General features: G+C 54.8%; 10 protein-coding genes across 10 annotated transcripts; 4 read left to right on the top strand and 6 right to left on the bottom strand.

The window, feature by feature from the left end:
- Positions 1 to 668: 668 nt before the first annotated feature.
- Positions 669 to 3,541, bottom strand: C8Q71DRAFT_563417 (Misato segment II tubulin-like domain-containing protein). Its single transcript, XM_047919381.1, has 10 exons — positions 3,023 to 3,541; positions 2,911 to 2,956; positions 2,778 to 2,853; positions 2,443 to 2,719; positions 2,332 to 2,391; positions 2,129 to 2,275; positions 1,940 to 2,074; positions 1,824 to 1,891; positions 1,569 to 1,758; positions 669 to 1,507 (listed from the first exon to the last, which is right to left on the bottom strand). Exons 1-10 carry the CDS (start codon positions 3,173 to 3,175, stop codon positions 1,064 to 1,066), a joined length of 1,596 nt encoding a protein of 531 aa, XP_047779864.1. The 5' UTR covers positions 3,176 to 3,541; the 3' UTR covers positions 669 to 1,063.
- A 163-nt stretch (positions 3,542 to 3,704) lies between these two features.
- On the top strand, positions 3,705 to 7,969 carry C8Q71DRAFT_857007 (uncharacterized protein; the record flags this gene model as incomplete). The annotated part of the gene is made up of 19 exons (XM_047927360.1): positions 3,705 to 4,380; positions 4,433 to 4,598; positions 5,523 to 5,528; positions 5,583 to 5,792; positions 5,847 to 5,957; positions 6,006 to 6,014; positions 6,067 to 6,176; positions 6,247 to 6,352; positions 6,407 to 6,419; positions 6,479 to 6,650; positions 6,708 to 6,718; positions 6,769 to 6,839; positions 6,892 to 7,186; positions 7,246 to 7,344; positions 7,402 to 7,412; positions 7,482 to 7,490; positions 7,556 to 7,608; positions 7,756 to 7,882; positions 7,936 to 7,969. The coding sequence occupies 19 exons, from the start codon at positions 3,705 to 3,707 to the stop codon at positions 7,967 to 7,969; spliced, it is 2,289 nt and encodes a 762-aa protein (XP_047779863.1).
- C8Q71DRAFT_563136 (uncharacterized protein) lies at positions 7,892 to 10,140 on the bottom strand. The gene is made up of 8 exons (XM_047919378.1): positions 9,179 to 10,140; positions 8,885 to 9,123; positions 8,715 to 8,817; positions 8,582 to 8,663; positions 8,506 to 8,526; positions 8,367 to 8,448; positions 8,246 to 8,307; positions 7,892 to 8,181 (listed from the first exon to the last, which is right to left on the bottom strand). Exons 1-8 carry the CDS (start codon positions 9,946 to 9,948, stop codon positions 8,137 to 8,139), a joined length of 1,404 nt encoding a protein of 467 aa, XP_047779862.1. The 5' UTR covers positions 9,949 to 10,140; the 3' UTR covers positions 7,892 to 8,136.
- Positions 10,141 to 10,632: 492 nt separating this feature from the next.
- Positions 10,633 to 12,935, top strand: C8Q71DRAFT_857005 (uncharacterized protein; the record flags this gene model as incomplete). The annotated part of the gene is made up of 13 exons (XM_047927359.1): positions 10,633 to 10,677; positions 10,738 to 11,061; positions 11,113 to 11,136; positions 11,197 to 11,360; positions 11,423 to 11,498; positions 11,558 to 11,583; positions 11,646 to 11,811; positions 11,866 to 11,934; positions 11,995 to 12,057; positions 12,120 to 12,272; positions 12,331 to 12,354; positions 12,421 to 12,655; positions 12,718 to 12,935. The coding sequence occupies 13 exons, from the start codon at positions 10,633 to 10,635 to the stop codon at positions 12,933 to 12,935; spliced, it is 1,587 nt and encodes a 528-aa protein (XP_047779861.1).
- A 219-nt stretch (positions 12,936 to 13,154) lies between these two features.
- C8Q71DRAFT_705880 (amine oxidase) lies at positions 13,155 to 15,019 on the bottom strand (the record flags this gene model as incomplete). Its single annotated transcript, XM_047920469.1, has 7 exons — positions 13,155 to 13,285; positions 13,338 to 13,602; positions 13,663 to 13,824; positions 13,880 to 14,200; positions 14,254 to 14,504; positions 14,565 to 14,747; positions 14,806 to 15,019. 7 exons carry the CDS (start codon positions 15,017 to 15,019, stop codon positions 13,155 to 13,157), a joined length of 1,527 nt encoding a protein of 508 aa, XP_047779860.1.
- Positions 15,020 to 15,488: 469 nt separating this feature from the next.
- C8Q71DRAFT_563174 (amidohydrolase-domain-containing protein) lies at positions 15,489 to 17,398 on the top strand. Its single transcript, XM_047919379.1, has 6 exons — positions 15,489 to 15,505; positions 15,556 to 16,340; positions 16,400 to 16,724; positions 16,787 to 17,062; positions 17,124 to 17,191; positions 17,248 to 17,398. Exons 2-6 carry the CDS (start codon positions 15,900 to 15,902, stop codon positions 17,371 to 17,373), a joined length of 1,236 nt encoding a protein of 411 aa, XP_047779859.1. The 5' UTR covers positions 15,489 to 15,505; positions 15,556 to 15,899; the 3' UTR covers positions 17,374 to 17,398.
- C8Q71DRAFT_563248 (SET domain-containing protein) lies at positions 17,196 to 19,206 on the bottom strand. Its single transcript, XM_047919380.1, has 6 exons — positions 18,903 to 19,206; positions 18,627 to 18,840; positions 18,352 to 18,573; positions 18,115 to 18,294; positions 17,601 to 18,058; positions 17,196 to 17,548 (listed from the first exon to the last, which is right to left on the bottom strand). Exons 1-6 carry the CDS (start codon positions 18,997 to 18,999, stop codon positions 17,424 to 17,426), a joined length of 1,296 nt encoding a protein of 431 aa, XP_047779858.1. The 5' UTR covers positions 19,000 to 19,206; the 3' UTR covers positions 17,196 to 17,423.
- A 1,203-nt stretch (positions 19,207 to 20,409) lies between these two features.
- Positions 20,410 to 22,894, top strand: C8Q71DRAFT_563127 (aspartic peptidase domain-containing protein). The gene is made up of 12 exons (XM_047919377.1): positions 20,410 to 20,904; positions 20,971 to 21,071; positions 21,124 to 21,203; positions 21,255 to 21,318; positions 21,366 to 21,435; positions 21,491 to 21,584; positions 21,638 to 21,767; positions 21,819 to 21,871; positions 21,925 to 22,048; positions 22,105 to 22,208; positions 22,260 to 22,369; positions 22,423 to 22,894. Exons 1-12 carry the CDS (start codon positions 20,713 to 20,715, stop codon positions 22,669 to 22,671), a joined length of 1,371 nt encoding a protein of 456 aa, XP_047779857.1. The 5' UTR covers positions 20,410 to 20,712; the 3' UTR covers positions 22,672 to 22,894.
- A 222-nt stretch (positions 22,895 to 23,116) lies between these two features.
- On the bottom strand, positions 23,117 to 23,915 carry C8Q71DRAFT_796266 (uncharacterized protein; the record flags this gene model as incomplete). The annotated part of the gene is made up of 2 exons (XM_047925663.1): positions 23,117 to 23,671; positions 23,736 to 23,915. The coding sequence occupies 2 exons, from the start codon at positions 23,913 to 23,915 to the stop codon at positions 23,117 to 23,119; spliced, it is 735 nt and encodes a 244-aa protein (XP_047779856.1).
- Positions 23,916 to 26,107: 2,192 nt separating this feature from the next.
- On the bottom strand, positions 26,108 to 26,904 carry C8Q71DRAFT_856999 (uncharacterized protein; the record flags this gene model as incomplete). The annotated part of the gene is made up of 2 exons (XM_047927357.1): positions 26,108 to 26,662; positions 26,725 to 26,904. 2 exons carry the CDS (start codon positions 26,902 to 26,904, stop codon positions 26,108 to 26,110), a joined length of 735 nt encoding a protein of 244 aa, XP_047779855.1.
- Positions 26,905 to 26,959: the final 55 nt, after the last annotated feature.

Below are 26,959 nucleotides of genomic sequence, written 5' to 3'. Positions count from 1 at the left end.
GACATCGGGCGTCTGTAGCAATGGATCGAGATTGGGCGTGTACCAGACGTTGTTGCCGGCGCTCGCCGATTCGCCACTTGATCACAAGCCACTCAAAGCCTACTTGGCTTGGCCGCGCTACAGTCACACACCCAGCAAACGCTGTGATGCGCGGGAATTAATCTACACAGTAGCAAATATTGAGCCCAGTAGGGACCTGGAGAAACCACTAGTGGTGCAGATGACATCGGAGTCCTCCTCGTCCATCACCTGAAAATTCAACCATTTTGTTCGATTGCACCTGAGGCATTGTCATCTCGCACTGGCAGCGAGCGTATTCCAAACATGATATATCTTTCAGTGGCTGATATGGCGTCATAGGCAGACTCATCGAAGGCAAGTGCTCGACGCATCCAGTGGCACTCGTCTAGCTCGTATGTGTCACGGTGAGGGACTCCGGGCCGGCGATGAACAAGGTAGATCATAGTCAGTGGACAAGGTTACTGGGCCGACATATTTTCCACTAGCCTAACCAGTGATCCGAAGACAAATACGCCTGACGCGAAAACATACCACGAAGCTTCGACATCGCCTCGAGCGGTAATATTCAGGCACCAACTCAATGTCTGCCACAAACGCAATCATATTCTGGCTGACACACTCAGTCAGCGAAATGAACCGAGGTCCTCGGAAGACGGGGCGCGCAGCCGTACATTTCTCACTCCATCCTGCATTCCTGGGACCTCACGGGAAGGCATCCCGGAGCCTGTGAGTAAATGAAGAAGCCGGCTGCAAGTGGTTAGCACTGAATGAGCGATGGGATCGGTGGTGGGAAGGCTAATCTTCTCGGACGTGCACTGGCACCCGCCCCAAGGTCCCCAATGGCGTATGTCACAGAGTAGTGAACCCGAGCCCCATCGCCATCAATACCTGAACAGGACCCGACGTGGTTCTTTCAAGGTGCGGTTGTGCGCCGCGACCGCACCAGGATCGACATCACGGTCCTCCTCCATGGAGAAGCATGGGAGTAACCTGAGAGTCAGAGCACTAGCGACAAGACAAGATGTTACGCAGCCGCATGATTTTATTCTTCGTCGACATCCAACTCGAGGTCTTCCGTAATCGCGTCTCCCTCTTCCAACCCGACATACTTATCTCTGAGTGCCCATAGATCATCCCTGAGCTCGATCGTGTCGTCCTTCTCCAGCTCCATAGCACTCAGAACCTCAGCACCGCGCCGAACGCAGTCGTCAACGACCGCTGCATAGGCCGCAAACATCTCCGACGTTCGCGATGTTGTATGCAGCGACGAGAGAACGCGAGTCGTGGGCGCACGCAGCTTGTCGCCTGTCGATGCGGCTGGAGAATCCAAGAATGTCGGGAAAGACGATGGGACCGGGTATGCGGGTGCAAAAATGGTGTACGGGAGGGGCCGCCGAGATTCTGTCCAAGCATCCAGTTGTCGCCGGTCAGACGACGAGAATCCTCTGGCCACATAGATTCTGGCGAATTCCAGACGTGTCGCCTGCTAAGAGGCTCGGTTAGCCCCGTGTAAGGCGCCTAGCATGGAGATAGAAGGGGGGACGTACGAAGTTATCTTCGGCTTTCTCCTGACCTCCGGAAATAAGGGAGAAATCGTACGCCCTTCGCACGAAATCACGTTGGGCTTGGGGAGGCGAGGGCAACGGGAAAGCCCCAGACAGATGCGCGAAGCGGTTGCTTCCACCCCAATTCAAGACGCCGCAAACGCTATCGAGATCCTCCATGGACCCTCTCAACCTGGCGTATCAGAAGTCAACCGGACATTCTGCTACTTCTCTGCATATCGAAGCAAACAGACCTACCGCAAGGGCACGGTCGCGGTCTCGATGTGGGCCGAAAGAAGCGCAGATGTTTGATATACACTCTTGTGCTGGATAGAGTCAGCACGGTTGCAGAGAAAAGGCTCGGAGGCGCATACCTTTAAGTCTATACCATTCAACCATTCTCCGGCCACCCATGTTTCGGGCGCCTGCACTGGCACGGTCATGGTGGATAACGACGCAAGGCCATGCAGATACAACGCGTCATTTATAACGGTCCGCATGCCCATATCCTGTAGAAATCAGTCATCCTCGAGGTTTCTCGTAGTAGCGAGCAATGGACATACATTGTCGGTGCGGACGTGACCGGGCAGGCTGTACGACATGAGCGGAATTACGAGGCACGGGAGCCTTGGGAACTCGTCCCGGTAAGCCGTCAGAAATGAACCGGTAAATCCGCCGAAAGTAGAGGTGTCGTTCATGACCTGAATACCCTGCCAAGACAATCGTGTTACAGCTCGCAAGCACACGGAGCCTCAATATGGCTGACCTGCAGGTTGTCGCACTCCTCTACGAAGGACCTGAAGGACTCTTCCATGAGGTCCGTATCCTACTATAGTCAATAATCGCTGAAAGGCCGCGTTGCGTGAGAGAGACGTACGGTGTTATGCCGCTCGAACGCGTCTTTGCTCCCAACCCAGTTGCCCTCCGTGCTCTCCCAGTCAGGCGGGTCTGGGAGTCGCCGCATGGACCGCGGGTGCAAGAACACACGACTGTAATCCCACCAGAAGCGAACATCAGACTCTGACACCTGGGGTGCAACCCCGTCTTCATCGGTTTCAAGAGATTTGTCGTCATCGCCGGCTTCGTGGTCAAGTCGCACATGGTAGTTACTGGGTGGGATGTGATCTTGACGATACTCTGCTACACCGCCGTTCCTAGAGACATTAGCTTGTTCGAGCTGTCTGTATGAGTACTGAATGAGGCAAGACCGACCATAGAGATTCCTGTTGTAGGTCACCCTCGTTTGTGTCGTACAAGCCTCTGTTGCTTGAGAGAGTGCCGAAGTTAGCTGCACTCCCACGTCAGTAAGCAGTAAGTACCAGTCTAGAGCAACACAGACACCTACATCTTCGATCAAACAGAAGTAATCTCGGAGAGTATGTTGATTCCCCCTAATGCGGATCGTTATCACACCGCCCGGCATTTCAACAATCAGAACTTGAATGGGTAGGGCGTACGTTCGAGGTGGAACCCTCCCTGAAGGACACATCATGGTCGATCTCCGAGTGCTCATCCTCGCCATACGTGAAGTACGCCTCCTGTGTGTTCCAGAAGTGTGTGCCTGTGTAGTTTGCGAGCTGGCCTGCTTGGATGTAGATGATTTCTTTCATGGTCACGGTGGTGGTCCACTTTCACAGGCTCGATGCGACTTGTTCTCGACGGTCACGGTGACGCTGGCGACAAACACGGTCTGCTCACTTCTGCTCGTACGAACCTTCGTTATGACGCCCTCTTCCAACACTGCAGAGGCGACAGTGTTTATTTGCGTGTGTCGGGGAAACCTAGGGTCGGCTGAAGCTCGGATATGGGACAGGTTCTGAGATAGCAGGGCGTCGGAGCCCGCCGTCAGCCTGAGCGAAGCGGACGCTGCGTGTCGGCTTACCCACACAAGGCACTCAGCCCTGCAGAGCCCGTTCAGCGACGATATACACCCTATCATCCGGACCATAAGCTCATGAAGTGGCTGGTCTCAAAAGGTGCGTCACGGGTCCCTCCTTTGTCGCACTACACTCCGCTCCGCGTCGGCGTACCTACTGACGCGGCTCTTTTTCGCCTTCAGACGTTGGGGACAGAGGCGCGAACACCGGCGGATCTGCCCCGCATCGCCCAGAATCAAACTCTACATCGGACGCGCCTGTAATGCCCCCGGAATTGACGGACAGGATCGTCGACTTTTTGCACGACGATCACACCGCGCTAAAGAGCTGCGGCCTGGCATGTCGTTCCTGGCTTGCGGCCGTACGATACCACCTCTACTACGCTATCAGCCTCGAGAACATAGGCCTATGCCGCGCATTCTCGAGCTTGCTGGACCGCACTCCCGGCCTTGGACAGTATGTGCGGGAGATGCACCTGGCGATGACGGAGGAACTACAGTACAGCGATATACTGCCCAGTATCGTGGTCCACCTGGGCCGCGTGAGGAGGCTTGTCCTGAGTGGAGATATCCTGGTGGTCGACCAAGCCACATTCCAGCGCTTTGGACCCGTACAGGAACTCGCGCTCAGCTTGTCTTCCTGTAGGATCAGCGACGTTGCCGATCTCTTCCTCGCTTTTCCCGGCATCAGCGACTTGTCCATCAAAAACACGAGGTACCTTTATGGTCCCTTCGACCATGTACCGATGCTCCCCGTCAAACGCCTGGAAGTGCAGCCAGCTCTCAATCCCGGACTACTACCTCCGTCATCACCGATGTTGGAGTCCTTGGTTTTGTGCATCAGGCGGGTGCAAGACCTAGTGACACTCAGCCACATTCTTCGCACGGCTACGGGACAGCTGAAGCAGCTGGATCTGCAGATGCATATCACTGTGGCAGGTGCGAGACGGGCGTCTGCTTGTTAGAATCATACTCATGCGCAGTCGGACAGAACACCAGGAGACAACTCTATTCTTGGACAGCCTGCGACGCTGTCCGCAGTCTCTTACTGCCATGCGACTTTATACCAAGTCCGTGCAATGCCTGGCGGGCATCCTGGACCACGTCGATCCGACGTACTTGCAGGATGTCACCATAGAGGTTACTGTCGGGAGCATGTACGGACTGAGGACCCTATCCGGAGTGTTTGCCAGGGCCCGCTTCCGGAACGCGTCGAGGATCGTGGTAACGCTACGGTGCTCTAGACTGCTGGTATATTGCCCTCGCGACGAAGAGTTGACGAGGGCCTTGATAGAGGCGGCACTCCCAGATGCGTACAGGCGACGGGTGTTGTCTGTGTTGATCTACTAAGTGCTGTTGTTGCGAGCCAAATGCAGGTACGTTTCAAGCTTTGCCATGCGTATGAGATACTCAAGAAAGTGGCATGATTAGCAGGCCATGCCGATAGAAGTTACATCTGTCCCAACAAGACAATGTCTAACCTTGATATCATAGGGTTGACCGCTCTCGACTTTCGCTTTCTTCGCTGTAATTATGCTTCCCAGCCTTTAAACCACCATACTTTTGTAGGACAGTGAAATATACTCCTAGACATCTTCCTTAGTTGGATTGATGATTGTTGACACCGATGCTTTGCGTTCTTGGGTCGTCAGTATATAGAGGCAGTTACCAGTAAGTTAGTCTCAGAATATTTTGGGATTGCGGTTCGCTTCTGACTCGCCTGTCAATGATCCAGACTGGCTGCTGCAGTTGAATCGATCTTCCTATGACGTGAATGAGCGCTTATTTGAATGACCCAGTCGTGCACAGTTCGCACTGGCACTCACCGAGTACTCACTGTACTTCAATTACTGTGTGTTTCTTGAGTGCACACTCCGCTCACGCTGGACCTCTGTAATCACAGCGATATCGACGCCTCCTTTTTATTTGATTCACTACATTCCTTCCGGAACGTTTCCAACCCACGACAACAATGTACTACAAAGCACCGTTCCCACCATATGATCCTAGAGACGAGGAGGGGTGAGATACTCAGTCACTCGAAACGAAACATCCTTGGCTCATGCGTTGCGATGTCACAGCTTCTCGTGAGTTCTAAGTACCAACATCCGAAACTACACTGATACACGATCAATTACAAGCTACGAGACCGTGGTGAAGCGTTGGCCCATTATTCTGACCAGCATTATCGACAACATCTATCGAATCAACCATGGTCTCAGCGTGGCCCAATTAGGTGATTCTGCAAATGACAATGCTACGATAGTGCAAGAGCAGATAGAAGAGGGGAAAAACCTTATTGAGAAGATCGGCAAGCTAAAGTATGAGATGGGCAGAGACCGCCCCCTCGAGTGCGTCCCGCATTGCGATTTTGGTTCGCGGAGTAACTAAATTGGGTGCTGTAGGCCCGTAGCGAATGACGGGGAGTCGATGGTGGATCTCTACAATGCTGAGCTAGCGAGCTTGACAGAAGAAGGCAAGGGGACATGGTTTACTGCTCCTTGGCTTTTCGCAGAGTGAGTATCCTCATACTGAGCGTTCGTCCCGAAGCTCACCGCATATAGGTGCTATTTGTTGGTATCATGCCTTCGCTTCCTGGGATGCGCGTTAAGCTGGGTGCATTAGGTATCGTTTGCTACGCTCCTACTTTTCGCAGACGACATACTGGGCTTCGCACGACCCATTTCAAGCTCAGAAGCAGGAGACCTTCCGGAAGAGCTCTCAAGCCATCTTTCGTGCGCATATATGCTTGATGTGTCGATCCATGCCGGTAGATTAACGGCACAATCCGCGTCTCCGACACAGAACTGGCCACCACGATGCATCAGCTTGAAGGCGAGAAGGAGAAATTGGCTTCCGACCCACAGAACCTGAATGTAATCTTCAAGGAGATGATTCAGATGTGTCTCTGGTAAGTGATAGACCCGCCGACATATTCTTCGATCGCTCATGAATGCCCACACAGGGGTAACGCCACGGTGCGTGGGCTTCGGTCCGCCGGTCGCACTGCATATATGCCGATCATCGTTCGTCGCAGGATTTGTCGCTACTCACACATATGAGCCATGAAGACATTGAACATTTACAATCGGTCGGAAAGGATGCGCAAGCCGCGAGGAAGGAATACATACTCACAGATGACCAAGACAAAGTATGGTCACACCTCATGACCCTGAAGGATGGGAGAATAGACTTCGTGCTCGACAATGGTACATATGTGGTTTCATGCAGGCATTGCTGATGTTCAATCGACTTGTATCATTCAGCCGGATTCGAGGTCCGTGAGCTAGGTGACCCCTCTTTCACTCAATGCTCAAGTACATACAGCTCTTCACAGACCTCGTCTTTGCCGACTTCCTCGTGACGTACACACCTTTTGTGTCGAAGGTGGTCTTCCAGTGCGTGTTCATCTCCGATTCCATCGTGGGGAATTATCGAACAGCACGCTAGCCCCAAGCTGATCCCCTGGTTCGTGTCGGATGTCACGCCGCCCGACTTCAAGTCTACGATTTCTTCGCTCCTGTCGCCGACGTTCTTCCCTGGCTCGGAGCCAGAAACACAAACATCTTCTCTCGCCGCATCCGCCCTTGCGCAGAACCCCACTACCGTGTCTACGCCGAAAGAGCTCCCGGAGTCTCGTCAGCATCTCAAAGACATGGTGACACGGTGGGCAGGTTATTTAGAGAGCGGCGTCTTCGCGCTCTCGGTGTCGCCGGATACACCGCTCGGTGCTTCAAATCCAAAGGTACCTCGCGTATTGGCATTGAGATCACGAAGTGCAGCAGGTCTGACGTTGTTGTCAAGGCAGACTTCTGGACATCTCCGTACCCGTACTGGAACATGAAAGACCTCGCACCGGGGGTGTTCGATACTCTGAAAGACAGTGGATTGGTCATATTCAAGGTAAGCGATATGTCCGTCCCAAACTCTGTGGAGCTCATGCCGGTCCCTTCTGCGCAGGGCGATCTCAAGTGAGAGCGCATGATCCCTAGCTGCCATCACCCATGTTACTGACACTTCGTCATCACCATCACATCCAGCTTCCGGAAGTAAGCCTTCCCCATGCATCTCCTGTAGACCCAAATGAAGTTGATGCATCGCGTGCCATGGATAGATTGACAGGAGACGTCAAGTGGCCTGCCGACACGCCGTTCGAGACAGCAGTCGGTGCGTCCTTGGCAGATACCGCCTGCCGCCTTCTCTGATGTGCTCGCCGCCCCACCCCTCAAATCGACTGCGCCGCATCTTTTCGCAACGTTCGATCCGGTCATCGTTCTCTTGCATACCTGACCATGGCTTCGGAACGACCTGCAGGCCCTATCCGGGGTGCATTCCCGGTCTTAAGCCTACGGACGAACAAAGCGGATGTAGTAGTTGGTGTCGAGAAGGAGACCGCGGAGAGGCTGGATCAGAGCGGTGAGAAGTGGAGGGTGAACGGAAAGTGCGTATACATCTTTGGCGCAACACAATCCAATTGCTGAGATATTGATACAGGTACGCGCTGGTGTTATTCTTGCCACGGGCCTGAACCAAGACGAGAAGAAACGGAAGTTGAAGAGGCAATGTCGATTGTACGAGAGCCCTCCAAGATGTTGAAGCAAGACTTGCGCTGGTCTACCTTTATCGCTCAGGAGACATTGGAATCAAATAGATCTACAAATGTGGATATCTAGAACGATACAAGCCAGCATGCCTCTACTCCGGCAGGTCGAAGCCAGCCGCGTGGAGGAGGGTGGCGAACTACACGATGTCGGGGTGTCTCATCAGTTGATTGCTTCTCTGGCAGCCACCGGACAACACGCACCTGAACCTTCGCTATTGAGCGAATCTGCTCGAAGTCGTAGCCCTCGCGGTCGCTCAGATCGCCTAACAAGCGAAAGTTCAGTCAGATAACCCGCGCATGGACCTCGCGGAGACGGACGCACCACTATTGTGATACATGGGGTCAGCAATAGGTCCGGCGCGTTCGAACACGTGCGACGCCGGGAACCCTAGTTCGTGGAAGCTCTGAAGACCACCTGTATCAGCGCCTGCGTGTCAAGGAAGGTCTCACAGCGAACTGACCTGGTGGTCGCTGCAGCAAGCCTATGAATGACGCCTCGTCAGTAATCACACATGCCACCTGAAGATTTCGGCTCACTGGGGTCGTGCCAACCACAAGCTCGGGACTGTAGATCGCCGAGATGTTGGAAATCAGTTGCATGACCGCCGCGCTACCAATGCTATGCCTGCTGTCAGCACCGGTCCTGCTACAGAACGGATTCCGGACATACCTCTCAGGCTGACCGAGCTGCGCTGGCTCGCCGGGTACGTGGTAGCCCAACATGTCAGCCTGGACCATGAGCGTCAAGTTCGCGCCGAGCTCATACATCTCGCCTGTCAACATTTTGACACTCATCAGTACTCGGGGCCCCCGCCAATCACACAAAGTCCGTGGACTCACGAGCGTATGCCTTCGAGCCGTAGAGGCCCTGTTCCTCGCCCGAGAACGCGACGAGCTGGATGTTCTTGCGGAAGGTCACGCCCTTGCGCGCGATGGTGTGTGCGATGCCGAGGAGCGCGCCAACGCCGGAGCCGTCATCGTCTCCGCCTGGCGCACGGGTGCTTCCGAACGAGCCGCGGCTGTCGTAGTGCGCGCTCAGGAGCAGCGTCTCGGTCGTATCCTCCGTGGCCGCGTACGTGCTTACGTGTGCCGTCAGCGAGATGGCGACAGGGCGCTAGGTAGTTGGGAACTCACCAGACGACGTTAGGCGAGAAGCCACGGAGGAAGGGCTTAAGCTCGCACGACGCGCCGGTGCTCTCGAACTGCTCCTTCAGCCAGGCCGCGGCTTGAAGTGCGCCCTTGGAGAATGCGTGTCTCGAGAGAATGCCCGAGGAGGGATCCTCGCCGCTCAGATAGCGCACATCCTTGCGCAACTGGGGGACGGAGATGTTCCCGACGATGGATGCGACTACAGGATCAAATTTGACGGATGCAGCGATGTCCATCACGCGCTGCGTCGCTGCAGATGAGATCGGAACGTATGGAACGGGCTTGGTCGGGATAGGGGACGACTTCCAGAAGCGGGGGAGGCAAGTGTCGAGCGTGTGTGCGACCTCCGGCGCGACGGAGACAACCATTGAGGATGGTGTCTCGGCGAGAACGACGATGGTGGACATGGACCCGGGCATGACCATCTGCTCGCCATCTTGCGTACTGAGGGGAACGCCAGACAATGCCGAAATGCAGCTGGCGATGTCATTCGTGGCGGATGACTTCAACGCGTCCTCTACGGCCTCTTGCTCCAGCCAGACAAGCTGGCGACCGGTATTGTCCAAAGGGCTTACCGATCCTTCGCCCAGAAGCCCGGTCGAGGAACTGAGGCAGGCATCATCGACAACGAAGACGTTGTTGCCACCGAATAACCCTCGATACGACTCGGAGAGACAGGAGCTGCTGGTCAAGACAGAAGGATCGTGCGGCGTGACAAGCAGCAGCGCAAGCGGTAGTGCGGCCTGGCCCCACATGCTTTGATGGTGTTGTTGAGTGCGAACGGGTTTGTGGTGTCGCCGCTGCCTGGGTCAGCGAGCGGAAGACCTGGGTGTGAAGGTCGCTACAGCCGCCCGAGAAGGCGGCGCTCCGGATGACGGGAGCACTGTTCTGCCGAGTCGATCATCCCCGCAAAGGCAACTGCGCTATGAAGTCGGACCGCGCGACTGTCTCCGTACCCCGGACCACTTGTCAAACATCGACGCTCTTCCTTTCGACAATCTTCTTTAATTGCCTCTGCATCCTCCGTCAGATGCGGATGAAGCCTTTCTGCACGCGTCAAATGCATCAAGTGAAACAATTTGCCCGGTCGCAGCGATCAATCATTGTCACTGGCAGTCGCCCCTATCACCGCCTCAGGGTCACTGAGGTGTGAGGTTACTGGGACGATGAAGCAAGTTCGCGTACCCCACAGACATGTGTCGGTACCTCCTGTACTGCTTCGTCGCCGCGTAGTCCAGGCCATGCGGGGTCCGACACTTTAGGTCCCGAACAACAGCCGCTCGAAGTCCGCACGAGTGTACATTAACTTCTATATCTCGGCAATCCATCTTTGCGAGCTGCTCACCCTCTCGCTCTCATCTTTGGGTCCCTACCCTTGAGAGGTTTTTGCCCAGAGTGTCCGTCCTCTGTGGCGTAGCGCTCCTTCTTACTCTTTCATGATGTTCGACCTTGCAGGCAAGACACGTTCGGGAGTACAAGCAGCGGTGAGGCATACCGATACATTTTATGGGGTCAATTCAATGTCTAACGCATCGTCCCATTAGTATACTAGGATTGTTCTCACCCGCTTCGGGGTCGCATTCATTCTCTTGACCTTGGTGCATTGCTTTGCTCAGGGAGCTCTGCAAGTATCACTGTTCGTGGGGGACGCACGGGCGTCGTCTCTTCTCGATGACATCATCTACGCAGCAGACTTACCGCCGAGTGGAATCTCGTGGTTGCAGAAGCCGGGGCCTGGCAATTATACGCTGAGCTTCTGCACGAATTTGCCGATCGCGGAAAATGGGGCGGAATCCTGCGTCACGGTGTACCAGACTGGAGCCCAAGATTGGAATGATGCTGTTGTCTCCGCAAAGAATGTAGACCTGGTATGCATTCGTACCATGCCCTCATATGATTCTCTAAAATTATGCGTCCAGGTTGCCCGAGATATGACAGCGAAAGTAGGTCGAGGAAGCGTGTACACATAGCTCTCTCTCTGTATTCTCTAACTCCATGCGCAGGTGCTCTCGCGGCGCACGCTCAAAGTGGACGACATATTTCCGTCCCTCAACGCCACAGGGGGTGTAGCAGGGGTCAATTTGACCTATCAAGGCACTGGCGATAACCAGAGCAGTGTACTACTCAGCGAGCAGTGCACCCGCTCTCTGGTTTATGCCGATGAAGTGTACGTCCGATCTACATCAATTACGACGGCTATCAGGTTTCTAACGGTTGTCGCGACTATAGCATGGGCACCTACAAGAAAGAGGACGCTGCCCTGTTGGGTTTGCAGTTCTGGCTGCTCATTTTGTCATTCGTGGCCGTGAGTCATGTCCGCCGATCTGGCGACTACCGTGCGGAAATTGACCTTGAACTCCACAGATCCTCTACAGCTCCATCCCTCAGATGTCAGTCCGCGTGTTTAACCCATTCGCGGGAGTCGTGCTGATTCTGGTGGCCACTCTTACAGTTCGGCAGTCATCTGCACGCGAGTACTGAGCACCGCCTGGGCGGCATACTCGATTGACAATACGCGCTACCACGAAACCATGTTCCGCGCTCTGTACGCCGAACCTGACACGCCCTGCAGCTTCGATTTGTTCCCCACGCATTTCAAGACCCGATCGGCCTTCGCGGTGCGTCCTGAAACACGTTTGCCGTTAATAACGAACTCTAAGTGCCAGGTGCAGATCGCCAACCTCGTGCTGAATGCCACTGCCTTACTGTTCACCGTCTACCTCGGACGATTGCTCATCAAGGTGCGCTTCGCGGGCCACAGTACACGCCCATCCTCTCTGACATGTGGCACTGCTATCCAGAACTTCAAGGAATACACTTTCCAACGTGTCGGCCCGCCTCAGGGCATCATCCGTATTTATCGAGTAAGTTTGATCCCGTCAGCGCGTTGTGGCGGTCAACTGTGGTTCTGATCATGTATTTCAAGTTCTTCCTTACCATCTTTGTCTTGCTTCAACTTTCCGTGTTCTTCCTGGTCACCGCCGTGGCGCTATGGACCACCTGGCTGCTGAACGGGCCGCTTGTCCACATATCGCTGCACACGCCGATCTATAAGGCGCTGTTCATCTTCACGATAGTGGTACGTGGAGCATTCATTATTCGAAACCACTCAGATCTCACATCGGACATGAATGCAGAGCCTACCGCCCTGGATTGTCATGGTACGTCGTCCGGACAATTCCCTTCCTCGTGCCAGATCACCGTGATCTCATGTCTATCTGATACAGGGCTGGTACGCCGTGCGGCGAGAACTCAGGTCCCTCATGGCCGGCTTTTTGGCTGTCTCCTTTATTTATATCGCCTGCTGGTCCATCATGTTCTACTCGCAAGTCTATCGCTGGACGTTCATCACCTGGGTGTTCTTCGCCTGCGTAACTGTCGCGTCCTTCGTCGTCCTCGTGCTCGCGACCGTCTTCGCCGTGCTCTGTTGGCTCAACTTCGGCAAGGGCCTCAGGCAGTTCCGTGAGTCATCTTGAACTCCAAAATGATCGATGGTATTGCTAACAGGAACTCTGGTGGCGCAGTGGACGCCGAGGCCGCGCTGGCGAAAGCGAACTTCACGCCGGAAGTGTTCTCGCAAGAACAGACGGCGACAAAACTCTCAGACGTCCTGTCCGACCACAAGGTCTACAGCTTCGGCACGGTCAAGCAGGACATCAACTGGGACCCCGACGACGCGGGGCCGCCCATCATCGTTATCGGGTTGCAAAACGAGCATGACACCTCACAGCGAGACGAATGACTGACGACTCACTCCACTCGCTCCTCGGACGCTGCACTGTATCACTCTCCTTACTACGGGCAGGCTGCAGCACGGCATAGCACTCATTTGTAGCTATAGATGTTGACTCGTCTCGCTGCCCCGGCATGTGCCGCCGAGTCGGGCAACTGACCTGTAGCAGCGCGACTGACGTCCACAATGATCATGATATGTATGCTATAGTTTAAGTTGTGCACTACCTCAGATTGTGTATGGTAGAGCGTTCGTGATCTCAGCGATGTGCGTACTCCCTGCGCATCCGCCGGCGTTGATGCAGTCCGCGAGCTGCGTGCCCACGTTCAGTCCCTCGAAGTACGCGCCATGCAGGAATCCTATGTATCATCCATGAACAAGAAACATGGTCGTTCACGGGATACCACTCACCGAAGTACTTTTGACTCGTCGCCTCGCCGGCGAACCACAGCCGGTCCTCGACCGTGGCGCGGAGGTTCTCGTGGTGCCCGCTGAAGAATGACGAGGGCCAGTTGGAGTAGGACCCGCGGAAGAGCGGGTCGCTGTGCCACCTGGGGAAGTAGAACGCCGTCGGCTCGGGGATGGTCACGTTCGGGAACATCTCGTGGAGGACTTCCATGACCTCGGCTTGCACCTCGTCATCGGACAGGGCTTCGATGCGCACCGACTCGTCGCCCTGTTCTCATGTTCATGAATGGGGGGACGCGCGAATTTGGCGGTACGGAGAAGAACTTACCGTGACGGTGACGAAGATGACGCCGGAGCCAGGGAAGAAGTCCGTGAGGTTCATGTTTTGCCACACGGGATAGTAGCCACGAGTGCTGTCTGCGAAGATGCCCATCTGGGTCTCGAACCAGAAGTCCTCGGGGAACTGCAAGAAGATCTTCGTGTAGGTAGCCTGTGTCACCCAGGTTCAGCAACGCATCCTCGAATGCAGTCGGAACGCGGCGCACCATGGTCATACTCTGAATCGCCTCCTGCTTCCAATCCGGCAAGGCAGGCTCGAACGTCACATCGTCGTTCTGCAAGACGCCCAAGCTGAACGTGCACAGGACATAGTCCGCGAGCAGCACCGTGCCGTCAGTCAGAGTCACGTTGACGCCGTCGGACGAGTAGGTGATGTTCGTGACCGTCGAGTTCAGCAAGAGCTGGTCGGGCCGGAGGAACTCGGCCGCCTCCGCCTGAATGAAGTACTTGAAGCCGCGCTGGTCGATCGACATAAGGTTGTCGTCACCGAAACCGCCGTCGTCTGTGTCGTATGTGTAGTTGTTACCCTAAGTCCATGGTCAGGCGCGGTCACCAAGATACTGGCCCTTTTAACACATACCCAAGAACTGGCTATCCATGACGATTCCTCAGGCGTCTGCGCATACTCCCAATCGAACTGGTAGTACTCGCAGGCCATGTCTGCTGGAGTCTTCGGCTTTGCTCCGACGAGTGAATACCCACTTCTCGCGGTGAGGTCCACGAGCTGTTTCTGCACACGCGCACCGGCAGCCACTGTCAGCGTCGTGTACTGGTCGCTCGACGCGTCGAATATGTCCAAGTAGTCTACGGCGCCGGTGTCGTCATATGTAGCTGTATCAGATCAACTGTCAAATAACCTTCTACGAAAGTGAGACAGCTACAGATACGTACACACGCTGCCATACCAGTCGTTTGCCTGGGTCTTCACGCCATGCTTCTGGACTAGCGTCCAGATGGGATTTACGGGTCCATCGTCCGTCTGAGTGCCTTGTACCCAGTTCGCGCCTCGTTCGATGACCCATTCATCGCCAGAGACCCCAATCGTTTGGGATTGTAGTCGACCACCGAGTTCACCTATCGCGTCCATGTGAGCCACCTGTGCATCATGAGAAGTAGAGGAAGACGAGCAGACCTCGCGCCTCAAAGAGTTTGAAGTTCGTGATGCCACGCTCGTACAAGGTACGCGCTGCAATCACACCCGCGACTCCCCCGCCCAGAATCACGACAGTCGGGTCAACGGTAAGACCTCTAGAGTCTACTGCCCTCTCCACTGAACGCGCGGACGCCCAGAAAGTATGCGTCGCGAGCGCGGCGAAGACCCATCTTACAGGCCCTTTGCAGAACATGGCGGCCCTCAGCCAGAGAAACACAAGAAGATCCGCGACGGCTGGGAGAGACCGAGGGGTGTGACCGCGAAGCCATGAGCGTGTGCGCCGGCCTTATATTCATTTCCTCCAGCGATAAGGGGTCTGCATTGCAACGGAGATTTTGTGAATTCGAGGTACGAATCCCGCGCTTAGCCTGATGATGGACGCATAAGCGACAACCTGGGTACGCCGGAGGAACAGCCAGTTGTCAAAGCAGAAGACGGGCCCAGCATTTGACTCCTGTCAGTGTGGACTTGCCTCGCCACACAGGCACATTGTAGGGACAGTCAAAGGACGCCCGAGAGCTGGTATGGCATTCGAATCGCTAGATGCATGTTCATGAGTTGGGGACATTGGAGTGAGAAAGAATTGGCTCACACAGTGATCTATATCAAGTGCTACCGCGGGAGCGAAGCAGACCTGATATGCAACTACAGCTGGTCAGTATCAAAAAGTCGTGGATCTGTACGTGAGTCTGTCATTACTTGACAGCTCGCAATTTGAAGCGTGCGTAGTATCTTGTCAGTGAGAGCTAGCGAGTGAGTTGTGAGTGAGCGACATGTCCAGAGGAGGGCGGTGGACGGGCGTCCTCGGCGACGTCGGAGGTTGGAGGATGCCGGGATAGCCAGGCGCAGTCTGAGTACGTACGCCTTCCCCGTCCTCCTCCATTGCGAGCTCTACTGGCACATGCATTCTTCACGCAATCCCCGCCAAAGGTGCCCAGGGCCTACGCACTTTCGAGATAAGTTCAACGCAAAAGGGTCTGTGCCTCAGACGCACGTTATCTCGAAGCAAATTCCTCCTGAAATACCTGGATTCTTGGGCGTCCCTGTCATCCTCGAACGCGCATCTAAGACAGATGGATTCTGAGCAGCTTGAACAGGACCTCCTCGAGCTGTCTCGGACAGTGTCTTCTTACCCTGCCATCGACAACCATGCCCATGCATTCCTGAAGGTCGAGAACCGCGACGCGATGCCCTTCGAGGGCCTTATCTCCGAAGCCTCTGGGCCAGCGTTGACAGAGGATGCTGTTCATACTTTGGCCTGCTACCGAGCCACGGCGCAGTTGGCGGAACTCTTCGGGTTGGGCAAGAATGCGAGCTGGGAGGACGTGAAGAGAAGACGAAAGGAGCTCGAGTACGACCAGCTCTGCCGCCTCTGCATGGAGCCCACCCGGATCCAGTGCATACTGATCGACGACGGGCTAGGGGTGCGCGACTTGGTGTACGAGTACAAGTGGCATGATCGCTACACCAGCAGCCCCACGAAGCGGATCGTCCGAATAGAAGTGGTCGCGCAGGTGCGTACCGAGACTGGCAGCGATACTACCCGATTGGCGCCTGAGACAACCGAGTGCAGGACATCCTGAAGGATCTCATTGATGCGCAAGTCACAGGCGCAGTGCTCGCACCCTACACACTCTGGCAGTCATTTGCGGCCAAACTCGCGGCGCAGCTCAAGGCGAGCGCGGCGGACCCAGAGGTCGTCGGCTTCAAGTCGGTCGCGTGCTACAGGACTGGCCTCGACATCAGCGTGACGCAGGAGTTCGCGGACATCGAAGTCGGTCTTGTGCAGCTCGCTCTGAGGTATGAAGCTACGAACAATTTGCGCTTGTCGGAGAAGGCGGTCAATGACTATGTCGTGACCACCGCGCTTCGCGTTGCGGGCGAGTGTGGCAAACCGGGTATGTAACTTGATTATTACGCATCCCAGACGGATCGAACGACATCACTTACTCTCCTGTAGTGCAGTTCCACACGGGTCTGGGAGACAACGACATCACGCTATCGAAGTCAACGCCTGCGCTCATGCAGCCAGTGATCAAAGCCTTCCCCAACACCAAATTCGTCCTCCTGCACTCCAGCTATCCATTCACCCAGGAAGCAGGGTATCTGACAGCAGTCTACCGCAACGCGTTCCTCGACTTTGGCGAGATCTTCCCATTCTTGAGCGCAGACGGGCAGCGAGACGTCGTGAAGCAAGTGCTTGAGCTGTGCCCGACGAACAAGATCATGTGGTCGAGTACGGCCTTTTCGTTTCTTGCAGAGCAAGATCATGGTTGAACCGTCCTTGTACTGCATAGCTGATGGCCACTTCTGGCCGGAATCCTACTATCTCGGCACCATGCAAGCTAGACAGGTGTTATACGAGGTACGTGCTCCTTCACATGATCTAGTTCAACACTGATACTCAGCGATGTCCGACAGGTGTTGGAGTCTTCCATGCGTCGTGGAGAGTTGACGCTCGGCCAGGCAACGAGCATCGTCAAAAGTGCATTCTTCGACACCGCGAACAAAGTGTACAACCTAGGTCTTCTGCCGCACGTTGTATGATTACGGGTATAAGGGTGTTCCGACGCGTTGTAGCATATCCCAATATCAAATTACTCCTCTTCCTCTTCAGCTTCCTCATCGACGATCTGCAGTCCCTGTTCGCGTGCTTGCTGCACAGCCTGCCGTTCCTTCTCGCGCGCGAACGCAATCAGCGAGCTCAGTATGTCTCGTTGCCCTGAATTTCTTCTCGTCAGCTGTATCGTATGGCATCGCGAAGCCACACTCACCCTCCAGGTAATGCTCGAGCATCGTCGCGACCTCCGGGCGGAAATCTTGCCCGGCCACGCGCGGCTGGGGGAGGCGGTTCCGCAGGTTCTCCGCCATCTCCGCGAGCATCTCCGCCGCGTCGAGCTCGTCCTCCACCGTCGTCTCCTCGGGGTCCTCGCGCAGCACCGCGAGCACTGCGGCCCATACGGGGTCCGCGCCGCGGGCGTCCCGCCCGACCTCGAACTTGCCACCGGGTGGTTGTGCGGTGGCGGGAGTGGTGGGAGTGATGGGAGTGGTTGGGGAGGTGGTGGGGTTGCTGCCGATCTTGAGGACGATGGTGTCGTCGGGGTTGTGCGGGAGCGAGAAGCCGTACCCGAGGATGAGCTCTGCGTTTGGTTTGGGGCCGTAGTTGTTGAAGAGCTCGGCCCCGCGCGGGGTGTTTGTGCGCAGGACGAGCGAGATCGTCTGGGTATCCCCTCTGAGAGAGCAACGATGAGCTTGCGGGTGGGGATGCATGGGGTATATGGTGCTTACCTATCGGGTGCGTTGACGACCCATGAGACGGGGTGTGCCCGGGCGTGGTTGAGTGCGTCGACGCCGGGCAGGAGCACCGGGTGGGAGGAGGCCGTGGAGATCAGCGACGGTTCGGACGAAAGTAGAGTTGAGGGGAATGCGCGTGACGAGAGATACGTCGCAGCGGTGAGGTATCGCTCCCTATCATCATTCTGTGAGCATCGTACCTTTAAAGAACGATATCCTTTGAGGGCTCACCAAGTGAAGTCGCTGGCCCATGCCGGGTTGGCTGCGGATAGAAAATCTTGACATTCACGCCATTCCTGCTGCCACTCGCGTTGTCTGTCGAGCGTCGCACCGTAGAGGTTGCTCCCCCGGAACGCCTCGAGCTCATTATGCGTGAAGTGCAATGGCGTGCGCAGTTTGTCGGCACTAGGCAATGTCTTTAGGTATGGCCAGTGTACCAAGATGTCCCGATGACTGAAGGAACACGCGTTAGTTCTGATCAGGAGTACAGCCAGGCTCTATGTTACCTTGGTTCGCTCAGGATCCAGTGGAGACAAATGTAGGAACAGATGAGCTGCCTCTCAGACCAATTGTCGAGCGAGGAGTGATCCGTTGATGTCAGAATGGACGTTATAGCTCGCCGCGATATGTCCGGTGTTATGGCCAGATTGAATGGGCAGTACACTACGGCTGTGTCGGATGGGATGTCTTGCCTGGCTACGACAGAGTACCCGGATGGTTCTAAGTAATAAGAGTTAGAATTAGTATTGGCCATGACGACATATGCTGTAGGTCGCTCTCACCTGCGCGAAACGAGACGTTACGGTGGAACTTCCCACCGTTGTTTGACAGCCATTCGATGAAGGTGGATATGTCGTCGGGCGTTGTTTGTTCCGTCATTGAAAACGTCGCTTTTGTCAGCGTCCAGTATGCCAGTGGCCGCAGAATCAATTGCTGTGCAGTCGAAGCGATTTTTTGGTACACATACGAGTGATACAAGGGAGAACGTAAAGCCGTTACGGTATCTGTATAGAACACAAGAGTTCTGGTAGCAGTCAAGTCAAGTGTTCATGATCTGTATTCGCACACAATCATGACGGTTTACGTTGAGACTCACATTCAAGAGCGCGACCAGGCAATCTATACAGCCTGAGTGATTGAGGCAAAAATCTTTGTTTCACGAGTAGAGCTCCTGTAATTATGCTCCAGAGTAGTTGCTAGCTCTTGCTACAGGCACTCGTAGTTGTTGAGTGCTACAGGAGGTCATTTGCGACCTGTCAGTGCAATTTGAATGTGCATGTGCCAGTACTTGGTTCGTTGCAATGGCGCTTTTTGCCGCTCATCCGCTCATGGTCGGCTGTCGCCGAGATCGAGATCGACGATCGTCCGGACCGTGACGATCCTCCATCGAATCCTTGAGCAGCTCTCTTCTCCTCCTCCATTTGTCTTCATGCCACGCTTGCTCAACTGGCATATCTGAGCTGTTTGACTCTCAAACTCAATTGCTTACCCGCTTCTGGTGGTGCGTGTGTCTCTCACCGGCTGGTCGTTACAGCAGTATCGCCTCAGGGTGCGTGTCCAATGTGGCGCCCCATGTCCCCCGTGACAAACTCCCGACGCTAGGAACTTGGCTGTATGGTCGGGTTCTGGCTATCCTTGAACGTCGAAAGCACAGCGGTCGTCTGTCTCGGGATGCCTGCGGCCGAACCACATTGTGGAACTTGCTGCGCAATACGGGATTGCGTAGATTTTGCCGCTTTGCGAAGTTTGCGAAGTTTGCGTGTGCGGCAGCCTCGAATGACCTCTCGAGGGCTTCTGAGACCCGGCCTCAGAATGGTTTCCCACACAGGCGACGTCAACGAATGTGCGGCGTCCCATATGTGGTCTCCCGAGAGGATTGACAATTGGCGGCACCTGGGCGGCACAGCCACCGTCTATAGTATGTTCGCGACGATGCTGCATCGCGGCGCATCCACTCAGTAGTAACAGGTCGCCTGGACGGGAACGAAGATCCTTCAAGAGCGACATGTTGACGTCTACTGACAGATTCCTGTGATGCGCTGTCCCGCATTGCATGATCGACCTGATGAGCAACGCCGCGAAGCAGTGGGGCCTGAAAATGATCGTTGATCTGCTGTTGTACGTCCCAGTTGGCGATGTCAAGGTCATTTGCTAGTTGCTAACATGCCTTCAGAAGACGTTAGCCGTATGTAGAGGCGAGCGGGGCAACTCTAGGGCCTACTGCAATGCGCTTGCGAGGCTGAAGTTCGCTGTGCGGTTCCTATTCTCCGCCTCGGCGACATGCCTTCGAGGGGTGCAATGATGCGTTGATGGATGGCTCGAGCGCAATTTCGGTAGGTAGCGTATTTCGAGCCATATCGTGACGTGTGTTTCATATCAACATACGTCGGGAACTCGCTTATATTTGTACCCCACTGCGGCAGCATAGATGTCGTACTAGTAACTAGCCTCTCAGGTGGCGAGTGTCGTGATGTTCGTATCATGCCGTGTGATAGTTCAGTCATTTAGCATCACCATGCATAAAGACTCGACGGTATGCAGTGGAGTACTGGATGAGCCGAGCTCCCTCCACTTCCCTTTCACGACTTTGCCATGTTACTTCGATCCTCTTTCTTCCTTTTCTTTGCTTCATGTGCATGCGCCCTATGGATCCCAATCAGGCGGCAGAGTGCCCCTACGACAGTCGTCATTCGTAATCCGCAGGCGGACGCGAAGATCAATTTCTCGGATATAGCGAACGAGATGTATTCGGCCACCATATATGTGAATGGTCACCCGTACCAGGTATGTAAGAAGCATGTTCGTAGGCGTACACCATGCTAACTTCGTTCTTCACTCCGATACCCTCAGGTTCAGGTCGACTCTGGTAGTTCAGACCTGTGGATCAATGCCGACGGTATTGATCTTCCTGGAATTCATTACACGGATCTCGAATCGAATACTGTATATGGGTACGCAGCAGGTTGCGAACTCGGTGTAGCCTACTGACATCCGCGTCTGTAGTGATGGCAGCTCGGCAGGAGGAGAGATTGTCCTTGGGAATGTAACATTCGGCGAGTTCACTGTGGTGAACCAAGCATTGGGTACGTCGGAGCACGACATACTTGACGCAATCCTGATACATCACTGTACAGTTCTCGCGCCGGGCAGCAATGCCACTGGCGGAGGCCTAGTGCAAGGTCTCCTTGGTGTCGGCCCGTACGTCTTCACGAGGTCGTGTCGATGCCCACTGACAGTCTTCCCAGATACGATGGCTCCAAAATCTACCAGACACTGAATGGCACCGCTTACAACGGGCAGAACTTCCTCACCAACGTCAGTGTAGTGTCGAAGCAACGTTGATACTCCTATTCATGAAGCTGCTTGACAGGTATTTAACTTGGTTCCGGACGAGTCTCCCTTCATGACATTCCTGTTGTCTCGGACCAACACGGGGGTCACGGAGGGTGGTGTTATGTCCATTGGTAAGTCACATCATGTCCCCGAGACGGCGGCCGTGTTGATGATAGCGGCGCAGGCGAGTTGGTCAGCAACCTCACGCACATCACGAAGGCGCCCAAGCTTCCCCTCCTTTCGCAACGCGGTTGGCTGACCGCCTCGGACGGCGTGCTCGTGAATGGCAAGCATCATCCGGCGTACACCACGTCGTAAGGATTTGTCTTTTACCTTGTGTGTTTGGCCTCACGTTACTGCTCAAGAAATGCCGCTGGGAACCAGAGCCTCGCCTTGATCGATACCGGAACGACTGTTGGTGCGTTAGTTGGATTCCTTCACCTAATTGAGCCTTATGGTCATTGTGTTTAGGTACGATTCCAAGAGCCGTAGTGGATTTCATGTACAAAGACATCGCCGGGGCGATGTGGAGTGACGACTACAACACCTACACGCTTCCCTGCCAATCGAAAGTGAACATCAGCTTCGTCTTCGGGTAAGTCCTGTCGTATTTCGTTGATACAAGCGCGTCCTCAAGTCGTATGCCCTCAGTGGTGTCACTTACCCCATTCATCCCATCGACGCCGTATTGGCTGATATCGGTGACAACGGTATGGTGACATGTGTGGCGGCATTTGAACCTGCGGACGATGGACGTGAGTCTTGTCGATATTTTCGAAGCGTGTATGGACTGACTCCTCTTCAAGTCATGGTCCTCGGCGATACGTTCATGCGCAACGTGTATACATTGTTTAACTTCGGTGATCAGGTAACACAACGCGGGGGTGACGAGCCGGCGCACATCCAGATGCTCAGCGTACGTCATGGCTCGTTATGTATGCAACGCGATGTTTACGCGTGGCTCCTTAGATCACCGACCCAGACGCAGCCTGGAGCGAGTTCCACCTGTTGAACGCCAGACGCATCGCTGAGCTGGAATTCGACAAGTTCGCGAAGGAGTTCCAGGTCGCGACCTCTACCGCGCTGTCCGCATCTCCTACTGCGAGTCAGTATACCCTGGTCGGGCACAACAGCAAAGTAGCCACGACCGCATATGCGACGTCGACGCCGGCCCCTCTCGTCGTGCAGAATTCGCGCAGGAATCACTACTTCGGTTAAAATCGGTTAACACTCGCAGTCTGTGGACTAACAGCGATCACCATCGGCCCGCAGCTGGTCGTAGATAGGCCTGTGACTCCCCAGGGCCATTGTCATGTCTGGGGTGGCACGCTCTTCCATCTATGCCTCGTTGAGCGCGCGTGTCGTATGTGATCCTGCTTCTGGCAGTCATTGTGAAGCTCGTGGCATTAGTATGATTATGATTGACGACAGTTATGACTAGGGACTCTGACTATCCATAGGGTGCTGTACATGCAGTACTTTTTGTTCATTCAACGTTACGTTATCTTGCACTTTAATTACAGTAATACATCAATTGATCGCTTTATCATGGCAAATTCGCTGCGTCCATAGTACGGACAACCGTGAAAGAGGTCGTCGTAATTAAGGACAAGAAGAATCGCGTACACGGTGGTATCCTACATGATACGTCTGATGCTCGGTGCTAGAATGCATAAGGAAGAAGACGGTAAGGCACCCTTTGCGCCCAAGCAAACCAGCTGTCTCCAAACCGGTTCCTCAAGAGCCTATCCTCTTCGCTGCACCTGTGCACCATACTCATGCACATGTACATCTCCACTGCCAGGAACGCACAGGCAGCAATCTGCCCGGGTACAGTGCCTAGGAACCCCGACTCCCTCGCCCAAGATCCAGCACCGCCGTTCAGAGTCGCCATCCCGATGCATTGGATGATCCAGCCCGTGTAGGACGGGTGGCGCACCAAGGAGTACGGGCCGCCAGTGCAGAGCTGGTGTCCCTCCTTCAATGTGACCTCGAACGTGAAGAACCGGTCCAGCGTGCGGAAGCACCAGAGGCGAAGTGACGTCCCCAACATAGTGAGAGACCATCCTGCAAGGACGATGGGAGTGATCGAAATCCTAGCTGCCGATCCTATCCCCGGAAATATGAGTTTCTGCAACACTGTGTCGCTGTAAGTGCTGGAGTACTCCCTAGCGCAGATAGCAGCGACAGTGCAGCCCGCACCAGCAATAGACGTGTACTACCAAGCGTCAGAAGTCAGTACATGAGAGGCTCTTTTGTAGAATCTAAGAAGGTATGCATACCTTGAGCATGCTGGCCGTGGATCGTGCAACACGCGTGAACAACCGCTCCATCGTGCTAATGTCCGCTTGCGCTTTGACTTCCTCGTCCGATGGCGGGGGAGTAGGAGACGTGCTGGAGCAATAGGTCATGTACGCAGCCGAGCATAGGAGGCCGACGTGAAGCACGGATCTGGCAGACATGATGATGTCCTACTATTGCCTTGGCTAGGCGTACCGGTCCATACCCAAGCAGAGGGTGCGTACTTTATACCCGCGAGGCGATGGGATCATCCTCTTCCCTGAAATCAAAGTCCGAGTCGCCGCAAGGGTTTACGTGAAGTTCGGCGGAGTTCCAGTCTCACGGAGTGAACACGGGATTCGAGGGGCATCCTCCGTAAATCCGTCATAACAGGCAGCGGTCGCATGGCGGCCAAGCGGGTGGGCGATGATTTGAATTGTGACCATCGGCTGAGCATGTAGTAACCCGTTTCCATGATATCGGAATGGAGAGTTCCGACACATCCTTCAGCTTGACAATACAGTCATATCGCAGCACTGAATGGTAAGTTGAATATACCGTCAGGCTGGTCCACGCAGCGGCCGGAAGGTGCCAGTACCGAAGCGAACCTCGCAAACCTCGCGTCCATTCTCTTTATGTAGAGGAAATGTTTCCGGTCTGTCCTCTGGGTCCTACGCAACGGTGCATTGACGGGCTTTAGGCCGGATACTTATAAGCATCACATACTATGCGCCGCATTGACTGTCGCCCTGACAAATCCGGAATCAGCTGAGCGAACCGGAAGTTTGGCGTTGACTGACCTTGGAGGCCGGAGGTATAAGGAGTATGGCGCCTCCGAACACTATGAGGTATGCATAGGGATGGAAGGAATACGCTGGGAACTTTTTATGCTGCGAAGTCAAGAAGTCATGATCGGCATTCAAAGGAACAGTGTGCGTGGAAGCAAGACGACTCACTGACTGACGTAAAACACCAATTCGACCAGGGCCTCTCTGCAAGCTACGACGTTGAACGGCTGATCAACTGATATCTTCATACTGAGTCATTGAGAGAAAGACTAGTTATCGTGACAGACCCCTTAATACATGCATCGCAGTGTCAAACCAGTCAACGTTTGGTCTCCAACGGAGGACAATGCAGCGAAGCTGACCTTTCTGGCTGGCAATCCCACCTTGTCCTATTCATACCTCGCACGGGCCATATATCAACCACTCGGAGCTATATCCACAGCTCTGCGGAGCAAGCGAGCCGGAGGATACACGGATGACCAAACAACCTCTCCTGCCAGGGTGGTGTCCAAAGTTTCACATGTCAAGTCCTCCAGAGCCTCAGCAGGCACGGGCCCCATGTTACACTTATTCGAGTTTCATGGAAGCTTGCATAACACTAGGCTCAGGCCAGCCTGACGGGATGGTTACAGTCAGCGTCGGAGGAACTTGAAGCAGCTAGCCGGTCCCATTCTCGTTGGCCATGTATGTATACGGCAACCAACGACCATGGTACTGGCCAGGACAGACACAAAAACTGACTGACCCAGTTGTGTCGGCGTCGTCGGGAAGAGAACAGTGGGTGCAGACGTCGCTCGGCCTTGCGACCCTCTTGGACTCTACGAAGGGCTACATAAGCATCCCGTTTTCACGTTCGGAAAGTGTTGGGACACACGCAGACTCCAGAGCTCGTCCATCGAGCAGCCGTCGAGAGGACAAGAGGGACCCAGAGTCCAGATCGAGTGCAGGACGTGACAATGTGCGCCTCCGGCGGTCCAGTGACAAGCGTAGTGACTCTTCTGTCGCAAGGGTACCTATCAGCCGTACCCTGCGAGGTCTCGCGCGCATGCTCCTGTACACTCGAGGGATACCAGCATCGAGTGTAGCGGCCCTCGATGCGGTGGGGGCCGTCTTTGAAGATACATATGATGAGACGCGGGAAGACATGTACAGAACATACGATCTCGACATCGACGGACCGTGATGAACACACGGGCCGCCTGCGTTCCATAAGCACACGACGATCAAAGCTTTTGCCAGCCATGAACGTTTGAAGAGTTGGGCACTTTTTTAGTCGTATGTCGTGGTTGCAGCAGTACTAGTACGTCGTCCAATCCTCGAGCGAAGGCCGCGACGAGGTGCTTAAATTGATGAACGTTGATCCGCAGGCCTGAAGTTCAATAAGCTCACCAAAGAGTCCCAGAATATGACATTAACCGGAGGGTAGTCCCTGCTACCACAAATCGTCAAATTGCTGCGTACATGCTGATATCGATATTGTGGATCGTCATTTCGGCTCGTCGGGGAGGTCGTTACAGTATCGTTACATCATCAAAGACATGAACAACTAGTACTACATTCATTCAACGTACAATTGATGTCCGGCACTAAAATACGTAAGGAAGAAGGCGGTAGGGCACCCTTTGCGCCCAAGCGTACCAACCGTCTCCGAAGCGGCTCTTCATGAGCGTGTCTTCTTCGCTACACCTGTGCACCATACTCATGCAAATATATGTCTCCACAGCGAGGAATGCACAAGCTGCAAGCTGTCCCGGTACAGTTCCAAGGAACCCGGACTCTCTGGCCCAAGACCCGGTACCTCCGAGGAAGGCCGCCAGCCCGATGGTCTGCACGATCCAACCCGTGTAGGAAGGATGGCGCACCAAGGAGTATGGCCCGCCGGTGCACAACTCATGCCCTTCCTTCAGTGTGACTTCGAAGGTGAAGAATCGGTCCAGCGTGCGGTAACACCACAGGCGAAGCGTCGTCCCCAACATCGTCAGAGACCATCCTGCGAGGACGGCAGGGGTGATCGAGATCCTCGCCGCCGATCCTAATCCAGGGAGGACGAGTTTCTCCAATATCGTTCTACTGGAAGGACCGGGGTGGTCTCGCGCGTAGATGACAGCGACAGTGCAACCCACGCCAGCCACAGTCGTGTACTGTGAGGTCAAATCGAAGTAGTCAGTACATGGTGGCACGTCTATAGAACACACATGCATACCTTGACGATGCTAGCCACGAGCCGTGCGACACGTGTGAACACTCGCTCCCTCGTGCTAATGTCTCTTGGGGCTTTGACCTCCTCATCGGAAGGCGGGGGAGTAGGAGAAGTACTGGAGCGATAGGTCATGTACGCGGCCGAGCATAGGAGGCCAACGTGAAGTACGGATCGGGACGACATGGTGTTGTACTTTTGCCCCTGTACAGGAATGCCTCCACATCGAAGCAGAGAGAGC

This window comes from Rhodofomes roseus (assembly GCF_022264815.1).
Source record: "Rhodofomes roseus strain CIRM-BRFM 1785 chromosome Unknown C8Q71scaffold_8, whole genome shotgun sequence".
NCBI lineage: Eukaryota > Fungi > Basidiomycota > Agaricomycetes > Polyporales > Fomitopsidaceae > Rhodofomes > Rhodofomes roseus.
Note: the sequence above shows the minus strand (reverse complement) of the source record. Positions and strands in the feature narration are given on the sequence as shown.

Excerpts from the sequence above, each read along its gene's own strand:
- C8Q71DRAFT_563136 (XM_047919378.1), bottom strand. The coding sequence starts at position 9,948 with ATGTGGGGCCAGGCCGCACTACCGCTTGCGCTGCTGCTTGTCACGCCG. Across the intron at positions 8,664-8,714 it reads CAGCTCGGTCAGCCTGAGAG|CATTGGTAGCGCGGCGGTCA; the intron begins GTATGTCCGGAA and ends CAGCAGGCATAG. Across the intron at positions 8,527-8,581 it reads TTGTGGTTGGCACGACCCCA|GCTTGCTGCAGCGACCACCA; the intron begins GTGAGCCGAAAT and ends CGTCATTCATAG.
- C8Q71DRAFT_563248 (XM_047919380.1), bottom strand. The coding sequence starts at position 18,999 with ATGACGGAACAAACAACGCCCGACGACATATCCACCTTCATCGAATGG. Across the intron at positions 18,574-18,626 it reads TGGATCCTGAGCGAACCAAG|TCATCGGGACATCTTGGTAC; the intron begins GTAACATAGAGC and ends GTGTTCCTTCAG. Across the intron at positions 18,295-18,351 it reads TGGGCCAGCGACTTCACTTG|GGAGCGATACCTCACCGCTG; the intron begins GTGAGCCCTCAA and ends GAATGATGATAG.
- C8Q71DRAFT_563417 (XM_047919381.1), bottom strand. The coding sequence starts at position 3,175 with ATGAAAGAAATCATCTACATCCAAGCAGGCCAGCTCGCAAACTACACA. Across the intron at positions 2,854-2,910 it reads ACTTCTGTTTGATCGAAGAT|CTAACTTCGGCACTCTCTCA; the intron begins GTAGGTGTCTGT and ends GTGGGAGTGCAG. Across the intron at positions 1,508-1,568 it reads AGAAAGCCGAAGATAACTTC|CAGGCGACACGTCTGGAATT; the intron begins GTACGTCCCCCC and ends CGAGCCTCTTAG.
- C8Q71DRAFT_563127 (XM_047919377.1), top strand. The coding sequence starts at position 20,713 with ATGTTACTTCGATCCTCTTTCTTCCTTTTCTTTGCTTCATGTGCATGC. Across the intron at positions 21,319-21,365 it reads GGTCTCCTTGGTGTCGGCCC|ATACGATGGCTCCAAAATCT; the intron begins GTACGTCTTCAC and ends CAGTCTTCCCAG. Across the intron at positions 21,585-21,637 it reads GGGTGGTGTTATGTCCATTG|GCGAGTTGGTCAGCAACCTC; the intron begins GTAAGTCACATC and ends ATAGCGGCGCAG.
- C8Q71DRAFT_563174 (XM_047919379.1), top strand. The coding sequence starts at position 15,900 with ATGGATTCTGAGCAGCTTGAACAGGACCTCCTCGAGCTGTCTCGGACA. Across the intron at positions 17,063-17,123 it reads GAACAAGATCATGTGGTCGA|CTGATGGCCACTTCTGGCCG; the intron begins GTACGGCCTTTT and ends TGTACTGCATAG. Across the intron at positions 17,192-17,247 it reads CTAGACAGGTGTTATACGAG|GTGTTGGAGTCTTCCATGCG; the intron begins GTACGTGCTCCT and ends GATGTCCGACAG.